The following is a 15,619-nucleotide window of genomic DNA, read 5'->3' as shown; positions in this document are numbered from 1 at the left end:
TATATATATATAATCCTATTTTTTATGTCTCAAAATACAAGGCAAAGCTTCACTAAATAAAATTACCAGCCTCAAAGTTGTAAAATTATATACTGAATTTTAAAATATAAACTTTTATTATTTTGTGAAAAAAGCAAAAACAAAAGGTCAGGATAATTCATAAGCGCATTTGTGCTGTCAGCGGTGGCCTGTTGGTAGAGCAGCCTCTTTGAAGGTCGTGAGTCCCCTCAAGTCATGGGTTCGAATCCCCCTTTGGCCAGTTTGCCGGTAGTGAGGGCGATCCTCAAATAGTTAAGCATATGAGGGTGATCGGGGGCTCGTATAATAGCCACCGACCATTCTTTCAAGGAAAAAAAAAAAAAAAAAAGCGCATTCTCTATAAGCATTTAATATCCAAATGATCAGTTGATGTCAATCCTAAGAGGTTTCAAAGAGAATAACAAACACAAAAAGAAAAGCACTATTTTTTAAACTGTTAACATAAGAGAAAAATCAGAGAAATTGTAAAGCAAAATTACCATACCTAAAAAGGATATTGGCTGAAATGAGAAAATATTTTCTTTCTGAAAGCTTAACATACTTCCAGGAAATAAAGCCAATCTCACTCTACATTCTAACTACAAAGTGCATGTGGTGATCAAGCTTTGAAGAAAATGATGTATATAGAATTTTGCTGAATTAAATGAATGAAGCCCTTCCTCCTCTTCTGCTGTGCCGATCATAAGTGGTATTGAACTTTTCAACCAGTTCGTTCATGGTGCTGCGGAAATCAAAGAATATCATATTTACACACTTGAGAGGTGGTGAAGTTTTATTTGTGGTTTCAGATTGACAAAAACCCAGTTTAAAAAGAAAGAAAAACGAAAATTTGCAAACATACCACACAATTTTTATGTATTTACATATATAGTACCTGTAGTTTGATATTTACACTTTAACACCTTTGTGCCACATACCTATGCGTGAAAAGGTGTATTCAGCTTTTAAAGAAACAGTGGTGGTGATATTTTTCTATGTAATATTAAAGATTTGAGTGGTATGCACGTAAATATGAAAGTTTACATGTTAAATATATAAATACATAAGAATTCTGTGGTATGCAAGTAACTGCCCCAAAATCTTAATACAGGATTCATAAAAATTAAAACTTAGCGAACAAAATGGGTCTGAGTGATCTACATAGTCTTACCCCACATTTTTAGAATGTAGTTTTCAAGATCTTATTCTACGATCTATTAATCACAGTCGAAGCAACTTACCCATTCTTCAGAAAATTATATATGCTTAAAATATAATGTCAGACTGGAATCCTCGTACTTTCCACATATGATTATTATTATTTCATTAACAACAGTCGCAGCATGACTTGCAATTTTATTTCAGCGGGTTTACATAGTACCAAACAATTTTGATGTATTTATATATCAAACATCTAAAATTTGATATTTACATATGCGACAATATATTGCCATAATCAACACAAAACATATGCATGAAAAGGTATATTTTACTTTAGACAAGTTAATATTAGTGATATTTTTTTTATGTGATTTCAGAGAATTGAGTATTATAGTAAATATTCAAGTTAAGGTTTTAGAAAAAAAATACATGAGAAAAATACATAAGAACTATGTGGTATATATGTAAATCCCCCCATTTTATGATTTCAAGATACTTAAAGAAAGAAAGAAATAAGACATACCTTGCACAATTGGTAAACATGGCTAGGTAGGTTATAAGAAGTGTGTCATTGAATTCCTGAAAGAGAAATCACGCTCAACTATTGCAATATAAGGAGAAAAGTGGCGTTCAAAAAGCCAACAATGTTAATCATTTGAGCATAAATTAGGACAAGTGATTATGCACTGGACTTCCCTTTAAAATCACAACTTCAATGTGTCAGAAGTAGGAAAACTCACCATCAAGAAATCATCCTGAAATTTTTCTGATTCCATGGCTGGCAGCCTTCTTAGTAGACTTGACGCTTGCCTCAGCAATGAATTATCAAAGGGAACATCGCCTGCAAGTTCATTAAAAATAAGAAATATATGAAAATAGGGGAGAATGTGCGTAGGAAAAATTATATGATAAAAATCGATCTTGCTAATATAAAAATAATATTGTGGGAATCAAGAAAGGTAAAAAGTTAAGAAACTAAGAATTTTCACATGATACAAGTCAATATGTATAGATTGCACCCTAATATCAAGGTTTTCTCTATCATTTCTTCCGAAACATGTGTTGGCAAGCCCTTAGGTGTATCACAATTAATTATCTTATCAATTCAAAAAGCAATCTAAATTCAAGAGAAGGCAGTAGCTCTAAACTTTATAGGAATACTAACATATGAAAGTGGCATTCATACATGTTGCATTATGTCGAGTCATGGAAAAGCAGAAATGGATTCGGTGGATGGTGGGAAATCTTGTCAAGTTTACCATTGTCGTATCTTCAAGAATTTATCGTGAAAAGCACAATCAAAATAGTCATGAAGAATTGGACAATAATATTAGTGCCAAGTCTACAACTTTATGCTACAACTGTGTATCACTTGTTCTGATTCTTACCATTAAATTAGAAGATTTTTTGTAACCTCAGTAAAAATAGTCAAGAAGCCTTGGTTTAGAATATTAATGCCAAGTCTAATAACTTTATGCTACAGCCATGTGAACACGTTAGGGCACTTGTTGACATTATTTAATTAGAAGGCTTTTTGTAACCTCAATCAAAATAGACAAGAAGCCTGGGTCGAGAATATTAGTGCTAAGTCTAATAATTTTATGCTACAACCATGTGTATCACGCCAGGCCACTTGTTGTGATCATTACCATTTAATTAGAAGGCTTTTTGTAATGTCATTAAGACAGTCAGGTGCCTCAATAGGAGCTGCATAGGTTTCTACATTTAAGTTAATCCATAAAAAATTGGGGGAACATCACGCCACCGGCATGATTTTTAAGTTAATTCACATAAACAATGAAGGCTTATATTCCATTAGAGTGAATGCTTACATATAACCTCAGATGCATCAGTAGCTCAACACTGCTTCTGGTACATTCGTATTGAAATCAATGCCATTGCACGTCAATTAATGAATCTTATATTTGTTGCTTTGAAATGCATCTAGATGTAAACGCATATAAGTCCTAGAAAAATTACTCTGAGCAAGATTTTATTATTGCTATCTAAATCAATCTGAAGTCTATACAAATAGATTAAAGGGTTGTATGGCAACGGATGAGATTTAAGTTAATAGGATTGAGTAAATCCTGTAAATCCGAATTTAGTAAATGATGAAAGGGTTATATCTTAAAACTGTTTGACGAATGATTTAGTAAATCATGTTAAATCCTATGAAACTATTTGGCAATTTTTTTCAGAATTTAAAAATCTATCATGGTCGTTAGACTTTAACAATGAACCGTTAACTTTTTAAAACATTCCAAAATAGCCAAAATCTGCTAGCTTCTTAAATTCAATTAATATTTTATTACAAATTAAGATAATTAATGATTATATATTTACTAAATTAATTAATTGTTAAAAAAAGTTTAACATTTATAAAAGAATAATTAATCAGTTATTAATTATTAGTCAATTAAATTAATAAAATTAACTTAAATAAAATTAAATCAATAAAACCCTCACCTACATCATTCCTCTCTCCCCGAAACCCTCACATTTCCCTCCCCCCTCTCTATTTCATTTAAAACCATCTCCTTCGTGACCAAACCCTCGCGATAATGTCGCAATTAGAGCTAGCTAGAAACGCAACGACGGGACACGACTTACAGTGACCCAAAACTCCCATTCTTCTTCGCTTTCCGCTCTTCTACCCGAAACCATTGAGAAAGGTAACTTCATGTCTTATTTTTTGCAGGAAGCGTCCGTCCCAGATTTACTAAATCCATCCATTCACGAAATTTAGTAAATCCAACATTTAAGGCCGAAATCGGTAGCTTTTCATTATTTAAATTTCGTGAATTTCGTCCATTACCATAATCTCATTATTACGTGCGGCTTACACCTTATGAATCATTCGTTACTAAATTTCGTGAATTCATTATTTAACTTCATTATTTAAATTTCGTTATTCATAAGGTGTAATGCTACTAAAATTTAGTAACAAATGATTCATGTAGCTTTTCATTATTTAACTGTTAGATTTTCTTTATGTAATCGCGCATAATTTCTATTATATATATATATATATTGAAAGCCTAAAAGGATAATATATTAACTAGAAAGAAAAATACAGATACACTGTATGGGAGGGCCCAAGTATGGCACCCTGCCCACACAATAACCACAAGTGGTTCTGAAACTAGAAAATACGAAAAAGTACATTAGAGACTTGAAGAAAAAACCTAAAAGTGTTGAAATACATAGTATTAGGTGGCTAGAGAGCGACCCAATTTGGTATTGCCTCTGCCTCTGATTCTAGGGAAGGAGCAAGCTAATAAGTTGGTAAGATGATTGTCATTGTCAGTAGTAACCAATGTATCATCCAATATGTTCCCGAGCTGGAGTCGGCTTCCATTTTTCTTCTTCCTTCTGGAATAGACCTGTCATTCCTCTTCCGAAGATTGGCTCACCTGATCTTGGTCTAAAGTGTGCTGGAGATGTGCAGGTTGTTGAACATTAGAAGCAACTACATGTTGTACCGACTGATTTATTATTGGATCAAAGAAGCACTCTCGTGTGTCTTAGCATGTAAGTGATCTTTCTTCAATAACAGTGGGTGATATAAGCACAACTGGATCTGTAGCTGTAGTATGTTATTCTTCATCAGAAGCTGCGTTGTCGAAAAGAGAATAGGGTTGTATCTTCTCAACAGGGATAATAAGTGGTTGAACTTAAGCTATTTTCGGCCTTAGAAGAGGATGCAAACGATAACAAATAGTAGAGTTGTGGCCAAACTACAATGAGAGCAATAGAGAGGGTGTGGTTCTATTTCAACCTTTTGCCAATACCCGTTGTGAGTGGTTCCAATTCATATCTCATCCGGAGGTTGTTTAGTAATATCTCTCTCAACTAACACACAAGCCACAAAGGGTCTAGTGACAGCAAGCGTAGGACTATCAACCTTGAGGGCTTACCGTAAGCAGTTGCTATGGAGTAGAGAATTTCCAAATTGAACAGATGTAATTTTAAAGTCAGAAACTTTATCCAAACTGGAATGATAGGGGACTCAGCTTTTTTATCAAAACCAACAGTCCACTTCAAAATTTTCATATAATGGTTGTCGATCTTGATAACTTTCCGAGAAAAATGCGAGTGTAAAGTAAACCAATATTCCAAATGTCCAACAACTTCATAGCATCAAATTCTTTTCGAATGATTTCAAGTTTTGGTGACCGTAATGAAATTTTCTCACTAGAGCAAAACACCACGAAGATGCGAGAGTGCTGATTTCAACCTTTGTGAGAATAAGAGCAGGCTTCCCATTTTTCTTTCCCAGTTTTTTTATGAAAGTGTGATCCCCACCATCTTCAAGAGCCTTGTGAAATGATTGTGGAACATTGCAAGATTTACCTATATGAAAACTAGTCTCTGAATCTTAAAGGAGAGCACGAGTAAGAATAGAGAGGCCGCCACCGGCAACTGCAGTGGCATAGGAATGGAGAGTCGATGTTATCTCTGCCGACAAGATGCTCTGTCAGACAGGAAACAAGGACGTCGGGGGCGAAACCACAGTTGTCGAAATGTGTGTGTGTGTGTGTCTATATATATATATATATATTTTATTTATATAATATTAATAATAATATAATTATTATTATTAGTACGTTTTAATATTATATAAACCTTACCTCGGTCAACCCCCTCCTTTTCTTCTTCAAGCACGAGGTTCCTTCCTAGGCTCAGCTCGGTTCGAATGCTTCGGCTTTTCCTTTCGCACAACTTCCTTCTTCTTTGACGCTTGGCTAGGGCATGATCGAAGTGTAACGCATGCAAGGAAGCTCCTCCTTTGTCTTCCTCTTTGACTCGACTCAACTCGACACATTAGCGTGATCCTCTACTCCAGAGTTCAGCTTCGGCTCTCTCGCACGAGCCTTCTTCCTCCTACTTCCTTTTCCTCTGCATAGTACTGACGTTGCTTCATCCTCCTCTCCTTCGCACGCCTCTCGACTCCTAGGTAAGTCGATCTACGATTTATATAGGTGAAATCACCTCTTTGATTTCTGACCCCCCTGCATCCTGTCCCAATGTTCGACTGCCCAACCCTTCATTTCGTCTTCTTCGCTTCTTCTTTTCCTCTTCTGTTTATTCATTTCTTCTCCGCCTATTCTTCATTTCCTCTCCTTGTAACTAAAACGGGATTGTTACAAGAACCGTGTGGGAGACAACTTTAGCATGTAGGTCAAACGCGAGAGGGAGTGTCGAGGCCTTGAGGAGCAAAGGAGACGAGGGTGTCATGCAGAGGTAACAATGCTAGAGCATCGAAGCCAAGATGCAAGCGCAGTCTTGTGCACAAGGAAAAAGCAAAAGAGATGAACCTAGCACAATACCGATTCAAGATCGACATTCATTAGATCCTGGGAGGCCAATCAAACTTAGAAGAAAGCAAGGAATTTCGATAATTACTCTAAATTTTTTTTAGTTTATTTATTAATTAAATATATACATATATATACTTGAATTAAAATGAAAGTTTTATTCGATAAATTGAGAAAATAAAAATATTTATTTAAAAGAAAACTTATGTATTTAATGAAATTTGAAAGAAAAAAGGTCATATTAAATAAACTACGCTATTCTATATAATAATTATAATAAATTATTAAATAAAGTAAATGAAAAATATTAGAGCAAACATAAATTCTTAAGATATTTAAGTTGCAGGATTATTAAGATGTAAAATAACTAGTAGCACCATAGATGAGCATAACTTTTATTTAGAATTTATTTTAAATAAATGCTTATATTGTGGAAGAAATTTTTCGTTAACTTACTTTAGGATTTTTAATAAATTTTAGTATAGAATGTTATATTATTGAAGGGTAAATGCACATAAATACTTGATTTCATACAAAATATTAGTTTTTGGATATATTTAATTATCGGCTTAGGTATTATCAAAGAGAATGTAAACAATTGAACGTCAAAGCAAGTCGTTGACGATCAAGTGGTTATAGCAATGTTTCTCGCTTTTGAATATAATCCTGATTTCAATTTTTAATTTTTATGATTTTTATCAATGAAATTAAACTGCAACTGATTCATCATTATATTACGAATGAAATATGTATATAAATATTTATGCATAAAAGGTGGCACAATAGTTTTTTTTCTTACAATGATAGAATTATTACATAACTTCAAGATTTTGTAAGACTAATATTTCTTCATTGGTAGATAAATATAAAATATTTCATAACAAAATAATCCATACTGTCAAAAATGAAAGTATCGTATATATGAATGCTTGCAAGTGCATGCTAAGAGAAAGTTCACTTTATGAAATTGGCTGGAGATGCCAATGTACCCACGCGCGTAGATGCTTTCCTACCACATCAGACAATTGTGAATTTAAAGCAAGAATTATTGTGCTGACATGAATATATCAGCTAGAGATAAGTAGGCACATTTTCATCTCAAATAATAGTAGACTTGTTCTGCACATCATTGTGTCGATGGGTATGTATCGATCAGAGGTGCATTAGGTTGTGTTTAGACAATACTATTGTGGTGGATGTACAAGCTAAAAGTAAGAACCATACTAAAAGTTAACAAATTAAATTTTGAAAAATAGGGTCACTTCACTTTCAAGGAATGTGAAAGTGATAGTTACATTAGAGCACATTGTGAAAATCAATCAATAATTCCAGCCAAGCTTTATCATGGTCTTTGCTTCGAACTTAATGTATGTTGATGATGATCATAAAATTGATCTATTACTCTTAACTGCGATCTGGCCGCCAATTTATGTAAATTTGATTGTGCTTGATTATAATACCTTGGCATTTTCATAAATTTGAAATGTGCATTGACCATTTTGTATTAAATTTCATAGGATCCATATGTAGTTATTTTTAAAATTACGAGTAATTTTCAATAATATTGTTGACTACACAATTTAATTTGCATATTTTTGAAAGGCTGTTATGCTAACTTTGCATTGTCCATGGAGCATTTTAATAATTATAAAAGAAAAAGTTCCGCAATTTTGGTTGTGGTTGGTGCACCCAACTAATTCTCACTTAACACCATAGGATACTTTCATGGCTCCTACGTTTAACTTTGGAACTTTATGAAAGATACAATGCAATGAGATCTATATAATAAACTTACAATAGTGGAAAGCAAATAATACGATTGAGTGGGCCATATGTTACAGTCGGCTCAGAATTCAAATTAACTTGTTTAAGAGCTATTATTATTTGTTACAAACCAAAATTTAAGGGAATTCTATAAACAGTTTGGCTTAAATTTCTGCAAAACTATGGCCACGACCAAGAATCACTCACTATAACTATTTTAACAAGTTCACTGCAATAATCTTAGGTATCCTTCAAGTGATGATATAATAGCAGCCTGAAGCTTTTAGATTTGATGATGCGCCAAACAAGATCATGTGATTAATAATTCAAAGCTTGGATTGCCAACTCTAATGGGATCCTAAGATCAAGACAGGAGTTTTATTGAGTTCTTTATCATTCCAACTGAATATTAAGATTAATGCAGTGTTTTCATCCGTATGTTGTGGTTTCGAATAATGACGAGGGAGAGTTAGATAGCCAAAACTAATGTTAAATAAAATGAGTTTATAGTTTTCTAGTTATGATCAGGTAATTGTCTAAGGAAGAAAAGAATTACGAAAGCAAATGCTAAAGATCAACAGCTTGAGCTCTGGCTTCTTATTAAAGTATTGCCATAAAATGTTGGGAAGAAGAGTTATTTGGCCAAAATCTAAAATTAACAAAGCAAAGCTCCGTTTGTTGCACACTTTTTAATTACAAATATGAATAAAAAGTTGCCCGATTGAGATCACAACAATGATAGTGAGGAGCATTTACCATCCCATTATTGGCACCAGAGATGGTATACAGGTGGATAAAAGGAGAAAGGAGTTTAGTTTTGCTCACCTGCCTCCATTGGAGCTTCTTCATGTCTATATTATCATAGTTCTCATAAATTATCTTGGTTTCTTTCTCTCTTAATTAACTGAAGTGTATCTCCAAATGATATGAAAATCCATGTGCAAGAAAAAAAAAAACTACCCTCATGTACTTCTATATTCATGCCCCCTATGTCACTAACAATTTAACAAAAATAATTAATTTAAAAAGCTACTAAAGAAAATATTTTAATTAACAAATAAAAATCACCTTTCCAGTTGTTGATCTCTTCTTCTATACACTTTAACTTTCTAGTATTCTTCTTATTTAAAAGTTTTAAACCTAAAAAAATTATTAAAACATAATGAGTTACCTAAGATAACCCAAAAACAATCACTTCTAAATTATAAAAGCCCAAGGAAAAAAAAATAATATGCATCTTGATCTTTCATATTTAAAAAAAAAAGTATAGTCTAATGTATTTGTTTACGACATTTACTTATTAGAATAAATTTACACTTTGATATACATTAACCTTAGTTGTACTCTTCAAGGTTTAATATTTAACTTTACTTTTACTTCATGTCATTAACATTCATATATGTCTTAGGAGCACCATCAAAACATAATCTAACACACCTCTGACCAATATTATCCCATTGGCACAACGTTTCAGGATCGAATATACACGACTGTCTGAGGTAAAAAAGCATCTACTCATCCCTAAACAATATTCTTCAATCGGCACAGCGATTGGTGATCTAAACAATACAATTGTCTGGGGTGGTGGGATAACATCTACGTGAGTACACTGTTTCTACCATAAAAGAGTGAACTCCTTTTTCATGCACATACAAATATCCATGTATACAATATTTTCATTTGATTATTCAAGGCATACATTAATTTTATGTGAGACTTATATTTATCTATTAAAATTAATGCAACTTTATTAGAATCTAATTTCAAACGATAATCTAATAAATACACATTTACTATAATTCTAAAGATTAAGTAATAATCTGATATAAACATCTTATCATGCAAGAAGCTAACCTATGCATCTCTGCTAGAATATAAGAACTAGGTAATAATTTGATATCTTCCTAAACTAAACTATCATACAACTATTAGGAAAACAGTATTTAACATGCATAATTCATGAGTAATGATATGAAGAAACGCGTAATAGTGAAATTTTTTTAATAAGAATACATTTAAAAACAAAAAATATTGCTATAATAAAAAAATATTGCATTTAATAAATTTAAATGTAGGATTTCTGAATTTTCATTCAAATTAAGAATTAAAAAAAAAATCATTAATATTGGTTTTGAGATTTCATACTTAAGCTAAAGAAAAATTCCTTTTTCTCCTTTATTTCCATGAATGTCTTATTGTTTCTCACATTTGGCTCTCATCGACGCCTGATTGAGCATCTAATGTTTGCAGGAGGAACTGTGTGAGTTATTTTTGGGGATGGAAGTTCAAAAGATCCGATCGAGTATTTCATGCACACGGGAAAGCTTTTATGGCCTACCTCCTGCTCCCAGATTTCAAAAATGCTCAAAATCGAGTGCTCAACATGAGAAAAGTCCTCCTTGAACCAATCGAGCATTTCCCAAGTGAGGAAACTTCTCTCGCATTCGCCTCCTCCTTTCTCTTGTCCTTCTCCTTCGGCTAGGGCATGGGCTTCCCTCTCCTACCCGAAGTCACTCGAATTGTTTACTCTCCCGATGATGCAAGTAAGCCTTTAGCTTCAACTTCAATTCGCCGGCTCCTTCTCACAGAGCGATGTCGCAGTTATGCATGAGCCACTTCTTCCTTCTGCTAAGATTGGTCTTCTTCTCCCACTCGAAAACCATCGAAGCTGCTCAGGTGTCTTCGCTTGGACGATGACGTCTCCTCCCTCAACTTCGTTCGTCATAGGCAAGACTTCTCTTCTTCTGTTGTCGCTGCTTTTTCTTCTCCTTATGTCACTACTTCTTCTTCTCTCGCTCTCTATTCTGTTACATTCAATTCAAAAGAGACATTTGACTCTTATGAAGAACTATAAGAGAAGAATGCTTCCCTTTGAAACAAGCCAAGCAAAATTTTATTAATATTTATTTATTTTTAAACACAATTATTACAATTTTCCCTTCTTATAAATTTTCTTCCTTGAAAATTATGAACTTTACATCAGCTAATTATTACGTAGATGGAACATAAAATGATAACAGAAGTCTATTTATGGTTAAGAGATAACAAAAGCATATATGATAAATCCAATATTTGAGATAATGTTATTCAATTAAATAATCCCCAAACATTTGAATTAGAATAGCATAACTAACATAACACTCGACTTCGTAAATGAAAGTACAGGTGATACTCAATAGCAGATAACTAACATGATCCCCTAATGAAAAATCACCCATCAAACTAGAATCAACGTCAATAGCAACAGGCTTTTCATATTCCTGATGAGTCAAGGAATAAACTCCTGGTCGGATGTTCTACCTTGGTTGCTCCTTATGAGTCACAATACCAGTTTATGTCATTCTCTGATGAATTCTGAAAGTAGATCCCTTCTAAAAACTCTTCTATGTTGAATCGCTTCCTGAGATAGCATTTGATGTGAATCTCTGAGCATAATTATTACAATTCCTCATCTGATGTCCAGGCTATCTGCATAAATAACACACCTTCAAACCAAATAGACATTCACCATAGTGCAGCGCCCCACACTTGGCATAGAACTCTGAAGTGCTATTGTCAACCTGGTTATTTACTCCAACATATGCCTTTATCTTCTTCCCATTAGATTCTCTAGAATAAATTTTTGGTTTCACATCTTTTAAGTTTTTCCTCTTATGTATGTCCTTACGCATTTGAGTATGCTGAAAATCAATTTTCATCTGCTTAGTCCTCTACATCAAAACTGAATAATCGTCAATCTCAAGTGGCACTAGTGGGTGGCTAATTTAATCCTTCAGCCCAAACAAAAACCTATGACACTTATCCCCAACATTTGAAACCAACTAGGGTGCATACCTTGAAAGCATAGTGACTTCAACTTCATATTGCATAATTGACCAATCTCTTTGCACCGGTCTGATAAATTTATCTTCCATTTGCCTTCTAGTTAAAAATGGTACGAAACAACTCTAAATGTGTTCACGAACTCATCTGGTGTATCAAGTGGCCGATTTTTTGTCCAAACTTCTGTAATTGTCCTTGCCAGGATCTCTCAACTTCTCCTTTAAAGGAAAAAGTGGCAAGTGTTTCCCTCCTCTTTGGTGGATAAGACAAACCCTCCAGAATTTTTTTCACTCTCAGCACCCAGTTCTTAACCTCTAGTAGCCTCATATCCTAAAAGAGCTTCAAGTATTTATCCATCGGTGCTCCTTCACTAGAACTGACCTAAGATGAGAATTCCTAATCATCTGAGTCATTGTAGTCATCATCTCAGTAAAAGCATCAACATTGACAATAATATTCCGGGGTATATCAAATTCTACATTATCATCCTTGACATCTTCCTCCCGATCATCCATATTTCTAAAATAATAGCAGAATAATTTAATTAGATTTAAATAAAATTTTAATTTCTATTATTTAAAACTTAGTTCAATCATCATAATAACTCTTTCATTAAGACTCGTGTTTTTTAATCAAAACCTTCATCTAATATCACTTTTGTCACAATTTGGCCTGTGGCTTGAAATTAACCGAGGGAATAAATACACGGATGGTGTAATTAAGCTTTTTTATATTTCTAATTCTATCACTAACCCTTTAATAAAAATAATTAATTGAAAGAGCCGCTAAATGAAGTATTTTAATTAACAAATAAAAGATGCATTTTTGGTTGTTGACCTCTTATTCTATTAAAGGTGTGCATTATTTGGTTTAGACCAAAAAACTAAACTGAATTAAGTCAATTTGGTTTATTTGGTTTAGTTTAAAAAAAGTTTGGGTTATGGTTTTGAAAATATTAAAGTTTGATTTTCGGTTTACAGTACGGTTTTGCTTAGTAATCTGAATTAATCGAAAACCAAATTTACTAGGTAAATCTTCTTTGAAATGTTCATAAATAAACTTTCTAGTGAGCAACGTTACATAATCCTCTCTTAGTAATTTTCATTTTCTCTCTTTATCATCATATTCTTATACCATCAAACTATATTTTGATTTATGTAAAATCGAACATTTTAAACTAAATTAAACTTCGGCTTGACTGGCTCGTTTTTATTAATTGTTTGGTTTAGTAGTTTGGATTTTCAATTTCGATTGAAATCAGTTTGCCCAATTTAAAAATCGAGCATCCGAACTGACAAAATGCTCACCACTATATTCTATACACGTTAGCTCCTTTAATATTGATCTTATTAAAATCTTAAACTTGAAAAAAATATTAAAACATAATGAGTTATCTAAAATAATCAAGGAGAAATCACACTTCTAAATTACAGTAACCCAAAGAAAAAATAATAATAAGCATGTTGATTTTTCATATTTCTGTAAAAATCTTATAATAATCTAATGTATATACCCATGACATTTACTTATTAAAATAAACTTATACTTTGATATGCATTAACTTTAAATGTATTATTCAAGATTTAATCTTTAACTTTACTTTTATTTCATGCTATTAGCATTCACATTTTTCTTAGGAGCACCATCAAAACATAAACTAGCATACTCTTGACCAATATTATCCCATCACCAAACCAGTTCGTGATCTAATTTCCACGATTGTATGAGACAGACAAATGTATTTGCCTCTGGCCGATATTCATCCTTTGGCATAGTGGTTAGTGATCTAAACATCACAATTGTCTGGGGTAGTAAAATATCATCTACGTTCGCGGGTATATTGGCATCCCCAGCTGGTACCAAAAGGAACTCATTTTTCATACACATACAAGCATCCCTATATACAATATTTTATTTCATCATTCAAGGCATACATTACTTTCATGTGAGACTTGCATCTAAGGTCATTATATAACATAATAAATGCACCTTTACTATGATTCTAAAAGTTGAATAATAATCTTACATAAACATCTAGCCATGCAATAAGCTAACATATATAACTCTACTAAAATATAAATATCAGGTATTAATCCGATATCTTTCTAACTAAACTATTACGAAACTATTAAGACAATAGTATTTAACATGCATGCATCATAGCTAATAATATGAAGAACCAAATGTTATTTAATTTCATTGATATAAGACATAATAGTGAAAAATTATGAGCAGAAATATATTTAAAAGCAAAAATATTACTATGACTTAAAAATATAATCGCTCGCTTTAACTCTAAAAGATTTTCTTATTCTCGACTTATGTCGCCTCCTTCAAGTTAACACCTATAATATTAAATATTGCATTTAATAAATTTAAATATATGATTCATTTTCATTCAAATTAAGAATTAAATAATAATCCTTAATATTGGGTTTGAGATTTCATACATAAGCTAAATAAAAAATGCATTTTCACCTTTATTTCCTTATTGTCTTACTATTTCTCACATTTGGCTCTCATAGATGCTTGATCTACCATCCAAAGTTTGCGGAAAAGATTTCTATATGAATTATTCTTGGCAATGGGAGTTTAGAAGGTTTGGTCAAGTACTTCACGCACACAAGAAAGTTTTTATGGCCCGCCTCCTGCTCCTAGACCTCGAAAATGCTCGGCGTAGAGTCTCTGCACGCAATAACTCCTCCTTAACCCTATCATGCTTTTCCAAAGCACAAAAAAAGCCTCCTCCATTTTCTTCTCCTTCTTCTCCTTTGGCTAAAGCATTGGCTTCCCTCTCCTATCAGAAGCCGCTCAATAAGTCTCTTCTCCCGAAGGCAGACGATGACGCAACTAAGCCTTTTGGCTTTGGCTTCGGCTTCTTACCGATGCACGAGCCACTCCTTCCTTCTGCTAGGGTTGGTCTTCTCCCACTTGGAAACAGTGAAAGCTGCTTCGTCGTCTTCGCCTGGACAATGACTTCTCCTCCCTCAACTTCGTTCCTCACAGACAAGCCCTTTTCTTCTTCTATTGTTGCTTCTTCTTCTCCTGCTTATCTCTCTCTCTAATTTGTTTCGTTTGATTTAAAAGAGACGCACGACGCTTAAGAAGAGGAAATTGTCGGAGACGGATGCTTCCCTTCGAAACGACACAAGCAAAATTTTATTAATATTATTATTATTATTTATTTTTTAAACACACTTATTACACCCTAAGGGTCGGATCATGGATTTCCCACAATGCAAGCCCAATCCCAAATTCATCAAATAAAAAAAAATTTAAGATACACCAACCAGAAGATATGATTAATCACTCATAAGATATAATTCATATATGAGACTGGTCATAAGATAAAATCTATTTTTAATCAATATGCGACACTGATAAGATAAAACCCCTTAAAATATACCGAGTTCGACACTTATTTGTCATTTCTAGTTTTGTTTGCACAATAATTCTGCACAAGAAAGTAACCTGGGTGACTCTCCAGTAAGCAGGGGACGCATTTAAAGACTTTCTATTAAGAGACTTCATTG

General features: G+C 33.1%; 1 protein-coding gene across 1 annotated transcript in view; it reads right to left on the bottom strand.

Annotated features, from left to right (window-relative positions):
* Window positions 1-463: 463 nt before the first annotated feature.
* LOC110033168 (COP9 signalosome complex subunit 6a-like) overlaps window positions 464-15,619 on the bottom strand; it is a 61,294-nt gene continuing 46,138 nt past the window's right edge. Inside the window, exons 7-9 of the mRNA XM_020737063.1 lie at window positions 1,920-2,020; window positions 1,703-1,758; window positions 464-760 (exon numbers count right to left, since the gene is read on the bottom strand). Of these exons, the coding sequence (XP_020592722.1) occupies window positions 679-760; window positions 1,703-1,758; window positions 1,920-2,020 (239 nt within the window). The 3' untranslated portion in view covers window positions 464-678. The remainder of the gene's footprint in view (window positions 761-1,702; window positions 1,759-1,919; window positions 2,021-15,619) is intronic.

The sequence above is a fragment of the Phalaenopsis equestris genome, unplaced genomic scaffold (assembly GCF_001263595.1).
Source record: "Phalaenopsis equestris unplaced genomic scaffold, ASM126359v1 Scaffold001105, whole genome shotgun sequence".
NCBI classification, from domain to species: Eukaryota; Viridiplantae; Streptophyta; class Magnoliopsida; order Asparagales; family Orchidaceae; genus Phalaenopsis; species Phalaenopsis equestris.
This window is presented reverse-complemented; position numbering and strand designations above follow the sequence as displayed.